Genomic DNA, 20,265 nt, shown 5'->3' with positions numbered 1-20,265 from the left:
ACGAGACCACAACACACAAGTAATTGCTAGCTGTGCATAATTGTTATGGGATCTACTTTTCCATCAAACCAAAAAGATATATGAAGGAAAATGCATCTAGTCAAACATTGCCACCTTAAAAATTCAAATAAGGAAGATTAAGGTTATAAACAAATTTTACAGAAAAACTTTTATAAACTGACGTGTGACATAACAGAATATGGCTTAAAATAGTGTTGTGTTGAGTGTTCTCAAGCTCATTTGGTCGATTTCAATAAAAAAAAGTCGATAGAAGTGCAAATATTTGTGCCTATTTTGTGTTTTATTGGGTTGCAACCAGATCTTTTTCGGACAGTATTCTTATTTTTTTTCCTTCTTTATGTTCATATTGTTAGTGGGAGGATCCCCATTTTCTTTTTGGCCAAGTTAGGGCTCTTTTTGTTATTGCTTTGTTTCTTTCTTAAGTTATTGGACCCAAAAAAAAAAAAAAAAAAAAAAAAAAAAATCCCCCTTTGTTGAGATGGTGGATTGAATAAGTGATGGGGCCAGCTGGAAGCGACGTATATTCTCACCTCATAAAAGAAGGCTTGATTTCTTGCTTCGGTAAGTTTTTCAACAATGAAAAGTTCACCCGCACGAAAAGTTTGTAGTTTTGTATGTCGTGCTGTACAGCTAATTTTCTTCTATTGTATGATAGTAAAATCTGAGTGTACTGAGGTTTTGGATTCATAACAATTTTGTAATCCATCTTTGTTGTTGTTATTATGTGTAGTATCTTGTCTTATTTATCGTAATTATGGCCTTTTACACAATTACTTTCAACCCAAGCAAAAGATTTACTCTCTTGGCCCGACTCCTAATATGATCTAGCTCATTTTTTCTGAGACTTTTTGTAATACCTTTACCCCAAGTGGTATGATATTGTACGCTGCACGATGTTATTATTGAGTATACCTCCAAAAAACCTCATACCATTTAGAGAGAATATATTCCATATAAACACATCATTTTTTTTATGCCCAAGCAATGTGAGACGTCATAATCAACCTCTCTTAGGACCTAGCGTCCTTGCTGGCGACCCTCATGGGCTTGTTCACGCTCCCCGCATCTCAGATTGGACTATGGCTCTAATACCATATGTAAAAGTCCTAACTCTAAGTGGTATGATATTGTCCGTTTTGGGCCAAGTCCGCACGGTTTTATTATTGGGTTTACCTCCAAAACGTCTCATACCATTTAAAGAGAATATATTCCATATAAACACATCATCTTTTTCGTGCTCAGGCAATATGAAATGTCACAATCACCAAAGAGCTAGCTAAAGCTAATTGAACAAAATATAAGACTTTTTGAGCAGGAATTCCGCAATGAGTAGGAGTATACAAGCTTTTGTAGTTATTTCTTCTTAACCGTAGCCATCCCCACTACTCTTTAATCGCCTATCAAGCAGTGGGTGTTTTGTGTTTCTTTTAGTGTTTTGAGCTTTCTTTAAACCTATTTTAGAGTATATTTTAGACATGTTTTAGTGTTTTCAAATATTAAAATCCATATTTTCAAACATCATGTCACATATCTGGCAGTCATTCAAAAAGAGAAAACCTACTTGAAACAGGAGAAAACAAAACCAGACAGATGGCAGATATATATTCAAAGGCAGTTCTAGCTCAACCCAAAACATCATTACAGAGAAAATTTGAGTCTTTGACCAAAATACTCATGACATGTGCTCCAATACCTAACACCAAGAAAATAACAGAAAGATAGATTGTCATTTTTGTCATGCCACTAATCCCCTTAGTTTAAATAATGATATGCAAAGAAAAAGAATTTTGGCATATGTATCAGTGCTTCTCATAGTTTTGAATCTACAAGAACAAAATGCGATCATTCTTGATAACACTGATTGTGGTTTACTTATGCTTTGATATTTCTGAAGCTCTAAGGGATGTTGGGACAGCCATGTCTTATATAGTTATTAGCAGTTAACGGTTATTAACCGCTCTGCTTGTACATTCCTAACAACGAATAGTATCTAAACAAGGTCGATCTTTTAAGACTTTTGCAAGAATGCCATGTCCCATTTACACAAAAAATGCCACAACTTGTAAGAAATTAAGTGTAGAAGTTAATTTGAATGGAGCCATGGAGGCATTAGAAACCAAGATGTTTATATATAGAGGGCTGCATATACTTTTCACGTAAAAATCTAAAAACAAATGTATTTTTTAAGAAATAAAATTTTAAGACAGTTTAATTTCTTGAACTTCCATGGGATTTGACAAATTCTCCAAACTTTCAAATATCTCATTTTGAGCCCCTAAATTTTCAATTGCTCTCAATGTGGACCCCTCCGTCAGATCTTAAACGTTACATGACGTTTATACTCTTGACTTTTGTATAAAATTTCAACTTTACCCTTAATTTTAAAACGTTTTTTTTATTTAACAAAAAATGAAAATCAGGGATATTTTGATTTTTTTTGGTATTTTTAACAGCTAAAATTGACGGAGGGGTCTACATTGAGAGCAATTGGAAGTTCAGAGGTCCAAATTGAGGAATTTAAAAGTTTATAGAAAATTTATCAAATTGTGTGAAAGTTTAGGGGATTAAAAGTGAAGTTACAATGTGATCCCATGCACATATAAAACTACAATGGTATGGGAACACGTACATGTTTGGAGAAGAGTCGTTGGGTAGAAATAGGATTTTAGATTACGAATAACTTTTGGTCGTCTTCAATACACCGAAGACGTGGAGCAACAAAGTGTAATTTTTACCTTTTCAAATTGTTATTTTTTAAAAATTACACTCTTAAATTGATACATTTTTTACGATTTGATTTGAAATTACATTTTTATCGATGAGAATGCAGTGTCAAACCCTCATCAAATTGTCCACAAGAAATAGTTCAATTGGCTGGAGGCCATGCCTTATGAAGGGGTAGCTTAATCGTCTAAGAACTACGCCTTATAAATTTAAAAAAAAAAATTATTTTTTTAATATTTAATTAATTTTTTGTTCATTTTCACATAAAAAATAGGCAAATTCATCATGAATAATTTACAAAGGAAATAAACAAGAAACGAATGTGTAGTCCCCAAGAGGTAATTCAATCGGCTAGGATCACACTTAATGAAATTTTTTGTTCATTTTCACATAAAAAATAGGCAAATTCATCATGAATAATTTACAAAGGAAATAAACAAGAAACGAATGTGTAGTCTCCAAGAGATAGTTCAATCGGCATCGGCTAGGACTACGCCTAATGAAACGATGGTCACTAGTTCGAATCTCCCTTCCTCCTCTTGTGTTAAAAAAAAAAAGAAACGAATGTGTAACCGACATAACTCACCCTTATGGCCTTGTGGTTGTGGTGGCTTTATTCATTGGTTTTCAATTTTCAGTGGGAAAAAGCCACGTCACTGAAGTCCCCACAAAACAAAAGAGTGAAAAGACAACAAGCAAACTACGTCAAAGCCCACAATTATCCACTGAATTGACCAAACACTCCCTCCTCCCAATTTCCCAATTCCAGTACTTTAAGCCAGCTCCTCATCCCTGCAAATTTTCTCCACGTGCGCCGATCGAATGTAACCTCCCTAACAACTGACGATGTCTTCGCACGAGCAAGCCCTCGTGTCCCTCCTGTCCCAACTAGCGCTCTCCTTAGATGGCGCCGTTTTGGGCATGGCCTTGGCCTACGCCGCCGCGCGCTCCGTTCTCAAGTTCACCGCCACGTCGTCCGCTCTCCGCAAAATCCGCAGGGCTCCATCGCTCGAAGTCTCGGACCTCCGCTCAATCCTGCCTGTCGAAGACTCCTCCTCCGGCCCGTCACAGCAGTCCGATCAAATGATCGTCGTCGTCCGCGGCACCGTTGAGGCCAAATCCGCCGTCGATCTCAACTGGAAGAGCTTCAAGCCCAATGTCTTGGTCTCACAGGAGTCCGGAGACAAAGCCGTTATTGTTCAAAGGACTCAAACGGTGCGTTTCTTATTGTAACTGCTAAAAGAGAATCTATAAACTGTGTTTGGTTGCTGAGAAATTGTTGTTTATTCGCGCTTCTGTTTGTGAAATTTTACTTGATTCTGTGTTTGGTTGTCGAGAAAGTGTGAAAATAGGAAGGGAAACACGGCAATTTATAAGAATTTTCTTGTTTTGGGAGCTAAGATTTTCTACTTAAGCGGTGTTGTAGAAGCGTAAAACTTGAAACCTGTTCTTTTCCTTGGATACTACTGAATAAATTTTTGAAGTTTGTCAATTGTGCTGGTTCTGAATTTTTTTTTTAATTTTTCTTAATTTAATGATCTGTTTAGTTTTTGGGAAAGCATAGAAAGAAAATTGAGGCGAAAAGAAAAGAAAAAAAATGATATTGTGATCATGAAGCTATCGTTTCTGTAGTTTTTGCCTGTCAATATTGAAAAATGAAGAACTCCTCAGCAAGAAACTGTTTTTACTTACATTTTAGATTGACAGCAACGAACTTCTCGATTGCTTAAAGGAGTATAGCTTTACAATTTTCCATTGGTTTTTGTGTCCATTCTATCTAGTTGGTACACTAACATTAGCTGAGTTATGAAAGAACTCTTGTAATGATTTTGTGATTTATATGTTATGCAGTGTATCTACAATGAATGGAAGGGCTTTTTTGGCTGGACTTCTGATCTACGCGCAATATTTGCGAGATCTTGGAGAGAGCAAGAATCAACCTCATTAAGAACGGTAAATTTGTAACATCTTCTTTAGTTCACATGGATATATGGTGAACTTTTTCATTTATTTGTTTACTATAGACATGCTCTAAAAAAAATGTTATATATCTTTGCTCAGGAAAATTTGACATGCGTAAATTACTAGTCTAGAATGGTTTGATGTTATACCAACTAATTGTGTATTTTTTTTAGAAGTAAACGAGATATCATAGAAAAGTGCAAAGGGCGCAATCCAAGAATACAAGATGTTTACCAGATAGACACCTAGCTAGAAAGAAAAAGAAGGTTAAGAAAATCATGAAAACTAAGCACATTCAAATCTAAAGCCACTGTCTAGTCAAAAAGAGTTTTGAGAAAGAAAGACTTTAGTTCCACCACCGTCCTTTTGCGGTCTTCAAAACTTCTATAATTTCTTTCCCTTCAAAGACACCAAAAAAGGCAATCAAGAACTATCTTCCAAGCTGTTGCACTCTGAGGGTTACTGCACAACCCTCTTCAACAAGCGAGAAGATCTACTACTCTTTTAGGCATAACCCAAGCTAAAGCTAACACGGTTGAAAATAGCATTTCATAAGGCACTAGCAATCTCTAAATAGAGTAGATGATAAAATAGCATTTCATAAGGATTGGCACCCAATGTTATTAGACCCCACAGAAAAGTTTGAAAGAAGGCCTCCATCTAGAGTAGCAGATAGTATTTTATTAAAGGTCTTCATGTCAATGACAAATAGCAAAAGACAAAGGATCTCCTTGTCTTAGACTACACGAGTTACTGAAGAATTCAGAAGTAGTACCACTCACCAAAACAGAAAAGCACACCGAAGAAATACAATATGCTATCCAAGAACGCCATTTCACTCCAAAACCACACCTCCTCAATAGATACAATAAGAACTCCCAATTGACATGATAGTAGGCCTTTTCAATGTGTAATTTGCAAAGCATACCTGGCTCGCCCGATCTAATCATACTATCCAAGCATTCATTAGCGATAAGAATGAAGTCTAGGATGTGCCTACCTTTGACAAACGCATTTTGGGGCTCCGAAATAATCTTCTCTGCAATCCTTTTCAACCTATTGGCTAGGACTTTGGCAATAATGTTGTAAGCTTCACTCACTAGACTAATAGGTTGAAAATCTTTGACATCAATAGCCTCTGGTTTCTTCGAGATGAGAGCAATGAGAATGACATTAAGACTTTTTTCAAACTTGCTTCTGGCATGAAAATCATGGAACGCCCTCATAATATCTTCTTTAATCACATCCCATAAAGCTTGGAAGAAAGCCATAGTAAACCCATCAAGACTCGGCACCTTATCACTGATCATACCTCTCACTACCTCAAGTACCTCACTCTCCTCAAATGGTCTCTCTAACCAAGTGGCATCTGCCTCATCAATGGAATCAAAAGCAAGGACATTTGGCTTGGGCCGCCAACCAAATTCTTCGGTAAACAATCGATCATAGAATTGCAAATTGCACGATGTGATCTTTGATCTCAGTTTGATCAGAGGTAACTGAGCCATTTACCATCAGTGACTCAATGGAGTTGTTTCTTCTATTCGAGTTAGCCACTCGATAGAAAAACTTCGTACATTTGTCACCCTCACTTAACCAAAGCGCTCTCATCTTCTGGCTCCAACTCATCTCCTCCAATATGACAACCCTCTCCAAATCACTGATAGCTTTGTCTTTTCCTCAACTTCTCTTCATCACATAAGATTGTCTCCTTCATACCATCAAGAACACGTAGCTCATCTAAGAGATTCTTCATTTGGTTCTCCTCATTACCGAACACATGCTCATTCCACACTCTTAAATTAGCTTGCGAGCCAAAATGAAGCTTGGCGGGCCTTGAAAATGATAGGAAGACTACCATTTCACCCTGCCCACAAAGCCTTCGGCCTGTAACCACATATTCTCGAACTTGAAATATCTTCTACCACTTTGAATGCCTCAACAATCGAGAAGAAGAGAAAAATGGTTTGAGCAAAGTCTAGACAACATTTTTTGAGACAAGTTAGGGAACTAGACTTCCGAATCCAAAGAGACAGAATCTATCAATTCTAGAACACGAAGGGGGGTCACTGTTGGTTGATCACGTAAAAGTTCCTCCAACGAAGAAAATATCCATTAGGCCATGTTCAAAAAGTAAAGTTCAAGCACTCCACCAAAGGAGGACACAAACGAGCTTCACCTGATATTTGACTAGGAAACTGACTGACGTTGAAGTCTCTCCAATGTAATGCACCCTGCCAAGTTCCACCAACTAATGAGGCCAACCAATTCCTCTCCTAAATACCTTATATCACAATCAGAATTGGGCTCATACCCCGCTGCACCTCCTCTGGTAAGGAGCACCTCCTCTGGAAAGGAATAGAGAGGAGAAAAATCTGGCAAAGGAACATTCTTTCCCCCTTTAGCTACAAAAGCTCACTCCGAACAACAAGGAGCTGAGACAACTCCTAAAGAGCCCATACCGGATGTAGAGCTTATATGACATACTAATGAGATGTATATCATTAGTATTTAGAATATCAAATAAAATGCCTAAAGAATCATATGAAATTTCTGTAATAAGAATGGTGTGGAGGGTTAGGTCGTATGTGAAGAACCCACTTTAGTGCATTTGAAGCTTACCATTAAAAAGAAGGAAAAAAAAAGGAGATTTAGTGCGTTTGAGTATGTTGTTGCAAGGTGATGTTTAGATGTTGCTATCCTTTTTGTCAAAGGTAGAAGGTGACCTCAAGGTGCCAAGTTCTTTTATCACCCTAAGCATGAAGCTCTAAAAAAGTGCTTGCCTGAGTGAGGTTAGGCGCCAATTTCTAAATATAATTAGTCTACACGTTTATGAACTCAAATTATAACATGTGATGATAATGTTCATTCTAATTCAATTGTTATCTCAAAAACTGATATCTTTTTTTTCTTGATAAGAAAATTTTTGTCCCCAAGGGGGAGGGGGAAGGGGAGATTCGAATTAGTGTGCTCCACTTTATGAGGCGTGGTCCCTAGTTGATTGAGCTATCCTTTAGAGAGGCCTCAAAAACTGATATCTATTTATAACTTAAAAATGTTTTACAAATTAAGCCAAGTTAAGATTGTATATTTTGCTACTTGTTTATGTTGAAGAGAAAAAAAAAATGCTTAGGTTTATGAGTTTTTGTTTGAAATAAAAGAGGTTTTTTAAAGTATAATAAAAAATAAAAAAAAACTTTTGTAAGCTTCAAGACATAATTCAATTTGATAGAAGTTAAAAAAGAGATGTAAGCAATTTATAATTTTTGTATGTTTTACACAGTAAAAATGAAGGAAAAGTGGCTATGAAGTGCATGTGCTTCGTGTATATATATATATACAATAGAGCTAGATAGATAGCTAGATAATATGGAGGAAAGGAAAGTAGTACTGGAAAAAGGGGAAAGTTCCAGATATGCACTCTCTCCATGGTAATTGCATGTCTGGGAAAAAGAAAAAAGAACCTATGACATGCTTCGTGTGTGTGTGTGTAAATAATATATATATATATATATATATATATATATATATAGAGAGAGAGAGAGAGAGAGAGAGAGAGAGAGAGTTTAAAAAGGCGCTTGAGGCTTCAGAGGAGCCTTGGTGGCAGCTTGAGGGAGGGAGGGAGGGGGTTTTTATGTGCACTAGAGTTTTTGTTTTGGACACAGGTCTGTTTCTACCTGATAGTTTCTTTTAATTTCCAAATATTATGACCTGGAACAGCCTCTTATGGCCTTTTCTGATGTGTACCTATTTTGAAAGGTATTTGCTTCATTATGGTAGGTTGAATGGAATTTAGGGCCTTTTGCATTGCAGCTTTTGTGTTTGAGATAGTGAAGACCCTTATCTCTTTCATATGTTTTCTTTTACAGGTTCCTTTTGTTCTTGTTGAAGGTTATGGATGGCAACATTCTGATTTTGTTGTTGTGAACATGGATGGCTCAAGACATCCCCTCCCTCTCACAACAATTTATCATCAACTGCAGCCCATTAGTGCTTCTCCATATACGTTCCTTCAGGCACTTTTTGGTCATGAATATCCTGTGAGTTTGGAAAATCAAATCTTGTCTTTGTTAGTGTGTCCACGAAAAATTTGTTTCTATCTTGAATTGGAAAGCCGCTTGTGATCCTTAATTCTGCAGCTCCATTTTTTTGGGCTCTTCCGATATGCTTATTTTCTATTGCAAATTTTTTACTCGCTTCTTTTTTAAAGGTTGGCTTGCTTGACGAAGAGAAAATCCTTCCATTAGGAAAGGATATCACTGCTGTTGGTGTGTTCAGTTTTAAAAATGGAATTCCTGAGATCAAGTCATGCAAGGATCTTCCCTACTTTTTGTAAGTGAATTCATTCTAGGTTTTGTAGTTGGTAAATTCCATGTGGTGAATTTGGAGCGGTGTTTCCTGCTACAGCTAGGACTTCTGCTAAAGTTAACTGATCCAAATACTGTTGCCCTTGAATATAATTGTGTTCAGTGAGGATTGGGTGGTCTGTGAAAATGTCAAGGAATCAGTTGGGCGGACACCATTATATTTGTGCTTCCATCTCTAAGTGTTCATGTACCACTTGAGATTTGGTCTATTTACCACCTTTCTGTTTTGAAGTTTTAAGTTTGTATTGCTATAGATTGGCCTCATCTGTTCATTATGAATTAGTCGTGTTTGTTAACATTCGAACTCTCATGCCTTGCTGTAGGAGGGCTAAATGTATAGTGCTTGCACAGCTATCCAAGTGATATATAGGCATTTTTATATCTGTGCTTTGAGGCACTGCTTTAAGTGGAATAATTGGTGTCATGATGATTTTTCGCAGGTCTGACATGACCAAGGATCAGATGATCATAGATCTTGCCTTCAGGAGCAAAGTACTTCTGTGGAGTTGTATTGCTCTCGGTTCACTGTCAATTGGTGTACTTGGCTATGCAGTTGTGAGGTATAATACCTTCAGCATAGTGGAGCATTATGCTTTAGATATGTTCTTTTCCTATAATGTCCAATTCTGTGACCAACTCTCGATATTCCTCTTAAAACTAGATGTTGCATTCTATTTCACTTACATTCAAACTAGCATGAACATAATAATCATGTTCTTTTTTTTCTTTTTTTTTTCTTATGCCATCTAAATTTCATATCCTTCAATTAAAATGCTGTGAATTACAGCATTGAGAAACAAGGTTAAGTATAGAAAGAAAGGATTGATCTGATTGTTATCAGAACTGATACGTTTTCAATACATAAATATATAATGCTCTTCAGGAATTGGAATCGATGGAAAGAGTGGAGGCAACAAAGACAGCTCCAGCAACCAAGACAGGCCACAAGTGATGACGTGCACTCTCGGGTTGCAGCAGAGGAGGAGGAGATGGGAGAAGTTCCAGATGGAGAGTTGTGTGTGATCTGTCTGATGAGGAGAAGGCGATCTGCATTCATTCCATGTGGGCATATGGTGTGTTGCCAACGCTGCGCCATCTCAGTTGAACGGGAATCGACACCCAAGTGTCCTGTCTGTAGGCAGGAAATACGGAATTCGTTGCGGATATATGATTCTTGAGGAGTTTGCTTATGTGGGACGAGTCTCTGTATTTGTCAGATACATGTAATTGTTGTTCTCCCCTTGTTCCAGGCTTTAGGGGTTTAAGGAGGTATAGTTAAATCTTTTTTTGTGGAAATAAGTTTATAGGGAAATCTGATGTGAATATATCAAGCAAAGTGATGCATATTGCTTTGCTTGGTTACTGAGATGTGACTTGTTAGAATTCTATAATAGGTTGAGAATTGTAAATTGTGTAAATTATACTTTCTTTACCCTTTCTCTGCAACTTTTTGACTAGTGACTTGAAATCTAAAGAATGGGTTTTGGGATTAAGATCTCCTAGGAATGTAATTTTATTTATCCTGGGTCATTCCTTGTTAATGAAAGGTTAAAATTTAAACACATCATTCAAAATGATTAGCCACATGGCCCACATCATGTGTGAAGATCTTAAGGGTGGCTGAACCATCTTATGGGTGGCCAATTTACCCAAACACCTTTAAATCAGATAATGAGGGTAATCGACTAATTCCAAGATAACTCACTCTCTCAAGTCTATTTCGGGTAGTCAGACCAATCCCAAAAGAAGTTTAGGGGGTGTTTGACAACTTTTGAAACAATTGATGAGGTGTCGATCATCCTTGAAATAGTTAATGGGGTTGTCAACCACTCTCATTAGCTAATTTGAGGTTAGTCGGCCACTCCCATAAGCTATTTTGGGGTGATTGACTATCCCAAAGCATGTTTGGGGTAGGATGACTACCTCTAAAATTGTTTTGGTGTTGATTCAGTCGCCCTCAAAAGCCTTCTTTAAAATGATGCTTATGTCGGTTTTGTGACTTATGACAGAGAGTTATTGACCACCCCAATTAGTTGTGTTGAGAGTGATCAACCATCTCCAAAAATGTATTTGTGATGGTCCATCTACCTCTAAAAACTTCACGTGAGGCTGTGCCTATTACGATATCATGAGAGGGGTAATTGACTACACAAGTGATTAGCAATGGAGATTAGGGGGTTATCTTAAAATGGGATAGAATAGTTTTGATTTTTCATATTCTTTTTTTACATGATTTTTGACATGGCAAAGACTGAGTTGTTCATTTGTTGATGAACAGAGATTGAGAGACTTGTAGTCCGTTGCAATTTTTAAGAATCGTAAGGGATGTCAATCTAGGGTTCTATATTACTTTTGTCCGTTTGGTTCATTGATTTGATGAAAGAAACAATGAATTTCATCAAAGGGATAAATATATTTTTGGTTCCTGTAATTTGAAGTTTTGACAAATAGCTTCCTAAATTTTAAAAAGTGATTAATCACTCACAGGTGTAAGCAAAAAATAAGAAATCAGCCATTACCATTAAAAAAGTTGACATAATCTATTAATGTATTAAATGAGAGTGGTCGAATTACTCCAAATGAATAAATAAATAAATAAATAAAAATAATAATTAAAATAAAATTTGTGGGGTGGCCGAACTAGGGATGTCAATACGGTTACGGTTAGCGGTTATTAGCAATAAATGCTATCCATAACCGCCTTAGCAATTAATGAAATAGGTAACCGCTCGCTAACCACTTTTTTAAAATTAGGCTTTTTGGGCCTTTTTTTATTACTGTAGCATTTTTTACCCTCATTTGTTTTTTGTATTTGGGGGAACTTCACTTACCCCCTTATACTTTCGCGTTTTTTACAGACACCCCCCATTGTTCAAAACCTCTCACTTTGATGTATCTAACTTTCGTTTCCTTTCACTTTGCCCCTTCCGTTAGGTTTTTCTGTTAAATCCTAACGGAAAGGGTGGAAAATTACAATCGTGCCCTTATTTTTTATTAAAAAATAAGTTTTTTTTAAAAAAAATTTAGGGGTAGAAAGGTCTTTTACTAAATCTACCGTTTGATTTAACTGCAAAAGCTAACGGTAGGGGTATATTTGAAAGGAAACGAAAGTTTGATACACTAAAGTGAGAAATTTTAAACAATGGGGGGGTATCTGCAAAAAGCGCGAAAGTATAGGGGGTAAGTGAAGTTTCCCCTTTGTATTTTTAGTGTCTTCTTAGGACCAATTGCTATAAAAAGAGCCCATATTGAAAAATCAAAAATATTTGACCCCAAATTTACATTTACTTGTACTTAAAAAAAAATTCCTTAAATATTAAATCATAACCGGTTAACTTTAAAAAAAAAATAAAATAAAATAAAATAAAATAAAAAATCAACACAAGATACGAAAAAAGTTCAACACAACATATAAAAGAAGTTCAAATAAAACATATAATATATATGATTATATGTCATATTATATATGATCATATGTATTATTTGTTATTATATAATCATATGATTTAATGATCAATTCATCATGTGATATAATCATATCAATTATAGTGATAATATTACTAAAATTAGAATAATAATACATTAATACTTCAATTATGTTTATAAGTGACACATTGTTTAATCCAATATCAATTACTTAATTTGATATTATATGAATCACATTATCATTGTACATTAATAATATGATTCACTTGAATAAAGTATTTGAATTTTCATTGAATCATATGATTAAGTGTTGATATTATACATTTATATTATTCATATGCATATATGTATAATTATAATTTATAACATATATAGACTTATAAGTTTAAAACATACATTAGAACTAAGTCTTTATGTACTTAATTGTTGTATTAGTATGAATTGGTATACTTATGACTTATATCATATTATATACATATAATTTGATATTATATAATCATATAAATTAGAATGATAATACATTAATACTTCAATTGTGGTTATAAGTAACATATTATTGAATCTAATGCCAATTACTTAATTTGATATTATACGAATCACATTATCATTGTACACTAATAATATGATTAACTGGAATAAAGTATTTGAATTGTCATTGAATCATATGATTAAGTATTAGTCATATACATTTATATTAATCATATGCATATATGTATAATTATAATTTATAACATATATAGACTTATAAGTTTATAACATACATTATAACTAAGTCTCTAGATACTTAATTGTTGTATTAGTATGAATTGGTATACTTATGAGTTATGTCATATTATATATGTATAATTTGTTATTATATAATCAAATGATTTAATGATCAATTGATCATGTGATATAATCATATAAATTACAGAGATAATATATTAATACTCAAATTATGATATAATTATCTAAAATAAAATTGTGATTTAATGATAAGTGATTATGTTATATGTATAAATATTATTATAATTATAATTATAAAAATATATTATACAAAAAGGCGGTTAGCAGTTACGGTTAGTAAACCCAATAACTTCTAACTGCTAGGCGATTAGCGGTTAATAAGGTTAAGCGGTTAGTGGACAGTTTCTGACCGCCCGCATTGACACCCCTAGAACTAACCCCAATGGCCATAGGGGTGATTTGGCCACTCCCTCCGGCATGCTTGATTTGTGCTCATGTGATATAGTAACAGATTCTATAACTTTTTAATTAGTAGAGACTAATTTGTTCCTTTTTGTTTACCTCATATGTAATTAATCACTTTTTAAAACCCAAACAATTATTTGTCAAAACTTCGAACCACGCGGACAAAAGAAAAAGAAAAAAAAAAAAAAAACATTTTTCCTATTATCAAATGGATAGAAATTTCCTTCAAACTGGTTTAGAGGAAATTTCTTTCGATCCACTCCAATAAGTAACAAGTGTTATCTCTCACATGTTTTTTTTTAATATTTTAAGCGTCATTTATTGTCATTCCATTACTTTAAAAACCCAAACATTAATTTTTTAGGAACCCAATAATGTTGAATAACATTTGTCACTTATTGGAGTGGCTTAAAGTAAATTTTCTCTAAATTAGTTTGGAGGAAATTTATGTCCCAAATGAACATAACAAATTGGTCAGGTGGCGTCTGCACTTTCAAGTGGGCCACACCGAACACCTTTTGATGGGATGAGGAGGGCGGGGGATGAGGAGGGCGGGGGATGATGGGAGAACGCGAGGCGGCAGTCGAGTGTTTGACTCACCTTCTTCTTCATCGTCTTTCCTCTTTTCTCACTTCTCTAAAAGATGCTATTATCCCAAGCACTTTCAAGTATTTAGCAGTCATAATCCATTGAGAAATCCAGCATTTTTTCAACAAATTAGGACTTTTAGGCGTATGAAAGGCAAAGTACAACCTTAAAATGGCAAACAAAAGATGGAGCTATTATACCTTCAAAACAAATAAGAAAGAAAAGAAGACAATCCCACCAAATCTTGGAGCCACACTTGGACGCAATGGTCATTTTTACAGCAAAAGAGGAAAGAGCCGACAGGCAGATCAAGCAGATGAAGGGCAAAAGAGTGCCTAATTCAATACTCTTACAAGTTTTGCATGGAACGGAAGGAAGAAAAGCATAGACCTTTTCAAGTGTCCATAGTTTTCACACCCAACTTCCACAAAGAAGAGAAAGAAACAGGCTGCCCTTTCCACCATAGTCCCACAAAACCATCCTTCTCTTCCATTCTCATCTCCCAATTACTATCGTACTTCCTCAACAGAGCTCGAGCACCATCAATGGCATCCTCTCCAAACACCTTTCCTACAAACCCCACGCCTCTCATTCTTTCACACCACTTCTCTTTCCCTTCATTCATGTCTCCCGTGTTCGTCAAAGCCTTGGCTGCCTCTACTTCCATCAGTCTCCTCTCTTCGTACTCTCTCCCCTTGAAAGCAGAGCTCGTCGAGTCCAAAAACCTCCACAAGTACTCCACTAGCCGAGAGAACCCGGTCGCAAAATCCCCACAATTGTTGCAGCTACATTCCATGTTATTTTCACTTAGAATCACACCCTTTGGCTCCATTCTTCTCAGTGATCTCAAGAACTCTGTTCTCTCATCTAGGGAGTTGTGATTCAGGTGGTGAAGCCTGAATTGGGCACAAACTATTAAGGTTTCATCAGGGGCTGTTTTTATGACTTGCGCATTTAGGCTCTGCAATGGATGATTGTCGAGCAGGTTGACCTGCAAATTGACGTTCATGGACTTGGCGAAATCGAGAAGCCGAGAGAAGTTGTCTCCAGGCGGCCCTATGGTAAACGGGGTCTCTTTGTTTGGGTCATTTTCAACGGTGGTGGCTATTACCGTGATGCGTACAAGCGGCGGTGGCCCCCTCGGCCGGCGAGTCAAGGCCTCAAGCAGGGTCGGCCACTGCACGCCATGAGAGACGCCAATATCAAGAATATGAAGATTGTGCGAGCGGTCAGGCTCTTTGGCCAGAATTTGGAGGATCGAAGCGTTTGCAATGTTGTTGGGGAAGGCAAACCAGGGACTGACCTCATAAAATTTGAGCAGTGATCGCTGGAAGAATCGTGAATCCGTGGAAGCAAAGGTATGCCCCGCCGAGGAAGAGGAGGTGGTGGTGGTGGATAGGTGGAGCGTCAGCGCTCGGAGGCCGTGAAAGTGGAGGCGGTGGTTCGCGTCGCCGCTGGGGGAGCTTAGCTCGTTGAGAACGTAGAGAAAGTGTTGCACATGGGATAGATGGCCGTCAGTGATGGCTGAGGCGCAGGGGTTCAGGAATTGCTCAGCCCACCTCCTTTCCTTGTTGTTACCGTTAGCGCAGTTATTCCCTGCCGCCTTGCAAGCACTTCTCTTGTTCCCAGCTGATTTCTTAGCCGCCACCGCCGCCGCCGCAACTTCCTCAACCACCGCGTCTCCGTCGTTGGCTTGGCTGATTCGACGGCCCTGATTCTTCCGCGGATTATTAACTTTTAGGGAGGGTTTGGGTAGTGGGTCGTCGGAGGATTTTTGTTTCTTGGACGAATCGAGCGGCGACAGATGATTGAGAACTGTGGGATTAGTGGGTGTGGAGCTAGTGGCAGTGACAGTGGAGTTGAGAGAGGTGAGAGGAGAATCAATCTGATCTTAGGGTTGTTCCCACCATTGACACCCATCGCCCTCCAAGAATGGAAGGAAGGGAAACGAATCTTCTATCCAGTCCAGGATGTGATCTGGGATTGGGTTTTGGCCTGCTTCTCCGATGGTCATCGTGATTGATTCAATACAAGTAGAAGATGGGTTTTCTATTATGGGCATTGACCAACAACAGAGGGGAATAACGTAGGAAGAAAAAGTGATTCATTTTGGAAAGCGACAAAAAAGGGCATTTTCTCAAACAGTTGGTGCGCTGTTTGTTTAGAAGATGTGATGACCCTTTGCAAGTACTTTTAAGCTGCTAGGAAAGTAGACCATGGGTCTGTTTGTTAACCCCTTGCGCACTGTAGCCTTTTTCCACGGCACTGTAGCTCCAACTCGGCGCCGAAGACATTGAGAAAAGCAGTCAAACTGCTTGCTGCACGCTGACTATTTTACCCCTTTCTTATGCTAGACAATGACTATTTGCACCTTCAAAACACCCACACAAAAAGCTTGCTGAAATTTTCCCCCCCATATCTCACAGCACAGCGTGAATATCCCCTTCCCCACCAACACTCACCCCTTCACCAAAATATACCCAAATTTTTTCCCCCCATCTCACAGCACAGCGAGAAGCTTCATCTTCCCCAGCAACACCCACTCCTTCCTCCTCCTTCCATATCCTTCCTTTTTCCACCATTCTCTTTCTCTTTCCCCCATTCTCTGTGGATCGTTTATATAGGAGGATCAACAGGGGAAGGGAATCAGCCGCACCTTCATCACTAGCTGAATCGATTTCTCTGAAAAATTAAGCAAACCTTGATTTTTGATATTGATCTGGGAGATGTTCGGAGTGACTGACCGGAGCTATCCATCGGCATAACTGGCTTTTAAGCTGTGGCAAGACAAATGGGGGAGCAGGGAGAGGAAGAAATGACGAATTGCGGAAGAAGGGAAAAAAATTGGGGACGAGGAACAGTGCCTCCAAGAGGGAGCTCAGAGTTCCTTTGTGTGGAAAAACAAATGAGGGAGGAAGGAGAGGATGAAATGACGAATTGCAGAAGAGGGGAGTTTTGAGGGAGCTTGGGAACGTCAGGAACAGTGCCTGCGAGAGAACTCAGCTTGGGGATGAGGGAGCGTGAAGAGTCGTTGGTTTTCTATTTTTCTAATAAATGGGCTTATTTGTCTTTTACCCCATTGGTTTTCCAGCACAATAAGCGCAGCAAGTGGGCAACAATTGATGACCTGCTGCCAAGCTACAGTGTCGCTACAGTGTCTTGGGTATCGATGTTCGTGCTGGCATTTGCCAAACACCCCCCATGTCTCCTCTCTATGTTCTTCTTTTGTTTGTCATGGTGGTTGAAATTCTCAAATGAGGAATTTGTTTGATTGAAATTTTTAGGATGTTGATGGGTTTCAGTTCGAGTTGTCAAGAGACGGCAAACTCTGTTTCACTATATATTATTAAACACAAATCCTTGTTTGCCACCTCTTTTTGCCCTTTCGAGACTCTAAATTTGCTTGCTTTTTTTTTTTTTTTTTTTTTCTTAATTGAAGATTTATGCTTAATTAGGAAAATAAAAATAAATTCAAAGTCATGTTGCCCATATAACAACTTGACATTTGCTTTCATTTAATCATATGTCTACATCAAAACAATAACACATTTGAGCAAATTAGCAAGTTTTGTATTGTTTATCAATGTGGGTGTATCCAACGTGTGTAGGGGGCTAACAATCACATGTGCACAGTTAAATAACATAATACAATGAGATTAACTAAGAGGAGGAAGAGGAGGAGGAAAAATAATATTAGAATTTCAAGAGGAAGACGATTTATCGAATTCCGAGTTTGTAACGACATAACGAAATGTATAAAATTCCCAATGAGATCAAAATAAAGATAAAGTATGGAATCTAATGATTAAAATAACATGTAAGTTAGATACAACAAATCCTCTATGTTATGTGTTAGAAATAAAGAGACAGAAAATAGGATAAAAACTTTAAAACTTTGAAACACAAACTCGAATAGTGTTCCAACAAATCCTAATCTTCTACGTGTCAGAAAGAAACACAAACTCGTTCGATCAAACAAATAGAGCATCTCCACGTGTTAAGGAAACATGAGACAGTTGAACAAACACAAATTCATTCGATCAACAATAAGTTTGATTGAATGAATAGAGCATTTTCGAATGTCAATATGTGGAAACCTACGATGAGTTGAATAAACACAAACTTGCTTTGAAAATAAATTATAGACTCTAACCAACACCTAGAACAGGGCTTGAATAAGTCTATGACAATATAATTCGGAATTAAAAATTGAATCAAGCACAATCAAATAATTATCAAAGAGAAATGATTTGTGTCAATATTTTTTTCCATCTCATCTTATAAATCAACTATTAGATTTGTGGACTTAGCCTACATAAGTTAATGGTAGATCCCCACAAATTTAATCGTTGATCTATTGAATTTGTAAGAGAATATGAGAGAAATATTGACAAATTATTTAAAAGTAACAACAAGTATTCATGTGAGTTTGTACTTACTCATGTCGTATTGTTCCTCCAAATATTCTTCCAGATTTTTCACACTCTTCAAATCTGTGAAAAGATCTATCATCAGTTCTAAATTTGAGCTAAAACGAGTTATAGACCTCAACATGTTCAAAATAGAGTTTTTGCTAGACAATCAAACATTCTAACAAGACAACTCGAATGTTGGGCCTCGACCTCGAACATACGTTCAATGCTGGGCAAAAAACTCATTTCGAACCAAACAACCTCATAATCCCTTTTAAGCAAGTCCTAAGGCCACAACAAGATCCCTAAAATATTCTTAGCCCAAATTATCATCTTCATGCAAAAGAAAATATGTCCAACAAGAATGAAACGTTAACCCATAATTAAAACAAGATTAAAACCTAAAACAACAACATAAGGCCAAATCTAGCAACCAAACTATGGAAAACACTTAACCAACATAAGAACTAGGTAAAGAACCTGTTAAGTTAAGAAAGTTACCTCTCCAGAACAAGGTCTCCAAGAAAACTTTCATTCTTCTTCCCAAAACTCACAAATCACTCAAGCAGGGTTTTGTCTAGGGCTAAATGAGGCTTAGAAGGGTGTTGGAGTGTGTATTTATAGGATTGGAAAAGTTGAGGGTGCTGTTGTGATAGTCATGCAGGTCATCGAACGTTTGGTGGTCCATGTTCAAACGTTCAATATACTATTGCATAGTGGTTCTAGGGTTGTCGGTCGAACGTTTCGTCATTACCCAGTGAATCAAAATCTGGTCAATGGACGTTTGGTGGTCCTTTTCGAACGTTCGGCGGACTATTACCCAATGGTTATAGGGTTGCAAAGCGAACGTTTGGTGCCCCCCCCCCCCCTTTTTCGAACGTTCGACCAGCACTAAAAAGTCCAAAAATCTTACTTTCAACGAACCCTAATGAACTGAGTGTTAAGTGCTAAAACATTCTTATTTTAACCCCTTAATTTCCATTTGTTAATTTTTTAGTTTTGTTATTTTGTGCTATTTTATTTCATTTTTGTGTTTTCTATGTTTTATTGGTTTTTTGAAGAAAATTAAGCGTTTCTGAAAAGTTTCGGGCATAAAGCACACTTTGAAAAGACCTAGAAGATATGGTTAAGTTTAATCAAATCAAGTAAAGGATTAAATCGAAATTTCTTTAGTTGAAATCAAATTTGGATTCTGCACATGTATCAGTATTTTGACCATAACTTTCAGCTCAAGTATTGGATTGAGGTGATTTTACCGGCATTGGAAAACTAACTAAAAATAATACAAATCATTTTAATATATGATTTTCCTAATTCGAATGTTTGCTATGCTAAAATCGTCCCGCAATATAAGAAAGCAAATCTGGACGAATCCTATTCCGATTTATACTTGGATTGCTTCCTAATTTGACTAGGAGATTGAAGTCCGATTTTTCTGGGATTCCTAGGGCTTCTAGGGTTTTCCTAAGCCTATAAATAGACATCTAAGCCTCACAATTTAACACACAATTCCAAACTTGGTTTGGGAGAAGAATTGACGGCTCTTCAAGGAAGCGTTTTTTGGGTTTATTCTT

At 36.9% G+C, this 20,265-nt stretch overlaps 2 protein-coding genes across 2 annotated transcripts; one reads left to right on the top strand and one right to left on the bottom strand.

Moving 5' to 3' along the window:
* Positions 1 to 3,470: 3,470 nt before the first annotated feature.
* On the top strand, positions 3,471 to 10,567 carry SPL2 (E3 Ubiquitin ligase family protein). Its single transcript, XM_059600928.2, has 6 exons — positions 3,471 to 3,960; positions 4,597 to 4,698; positions 8,577 to 8,747; positions 8,918 to 9,039; positions 9,515 to 9,634; positions 9,958 to 10,567. Exons 1-6 carry the CDS (start codon positions 3,592 to 3,594, stop codon positions 10,250 to 10,252), a joined length of 1,179 nt encoding a protein of 392 aa, XP_059456911.2. The 5' UTR covers positions 3,471 to 3,591; the 3' UTR covers positions 10,253 to 10,567.
* Positions 10,568 to 14,673: 4,106 nt separating this feature from the next.
* LOC132186044 (GRAS family transcription factor) lies at positions 14,674 to 16,293 on the bottom strand. Its single transcript, XM_088517924.1, is given in 1 exon segment — positions 14,674 to 16,293. A coding segment is annotated over 1 exon segment (1,620 nt).
* Positions 16,294 to 20,265: the final 3,972 nt, after the last annotated feature.

This window comes from Corylus avellana, chromosome 6 (assembly GCF_965113065.1).
Source record: "Corylus avellana chromosome 6, dhCorAvel1.hap1.2, whole genome shotgun sequence".
Taxonomy (NCBI): Eukaryota; Viridiplantae; Streptophyta; class Magnoliopsida; order Fagales; family Betulaceae; genus Corylus; species Corylus avellana.
This window is presented reverse-complemented; position numbering and strand designations above follow the sequence as displayed.

Excerpts from the sequence above, each read along its gene's own strand:
- SPL2 (XM_059600928.2), top strand. The coding sequence starts at position 3,592 with ATGTCTTCGCACGAGCAAGCCCTCGTGTCCCTCCTGTCCCAACTAGCG. Across the intron at positions 4,699-8,576 it reads AATCAACCTCATTAAGAACG|GTTCCTTTTGTTCTTGTTGA; the intron begins GTAAATTTGTAA and ends TTTCTTTTACAG. Across the intron at positions 8,748-8,917 it reads TTTTTGGTCATGAATATCCT|GTTGGCTTGCTTGACGAAGA; the intron begins GTGAGTTTGGAA and ends TCTTTTTTAAAG.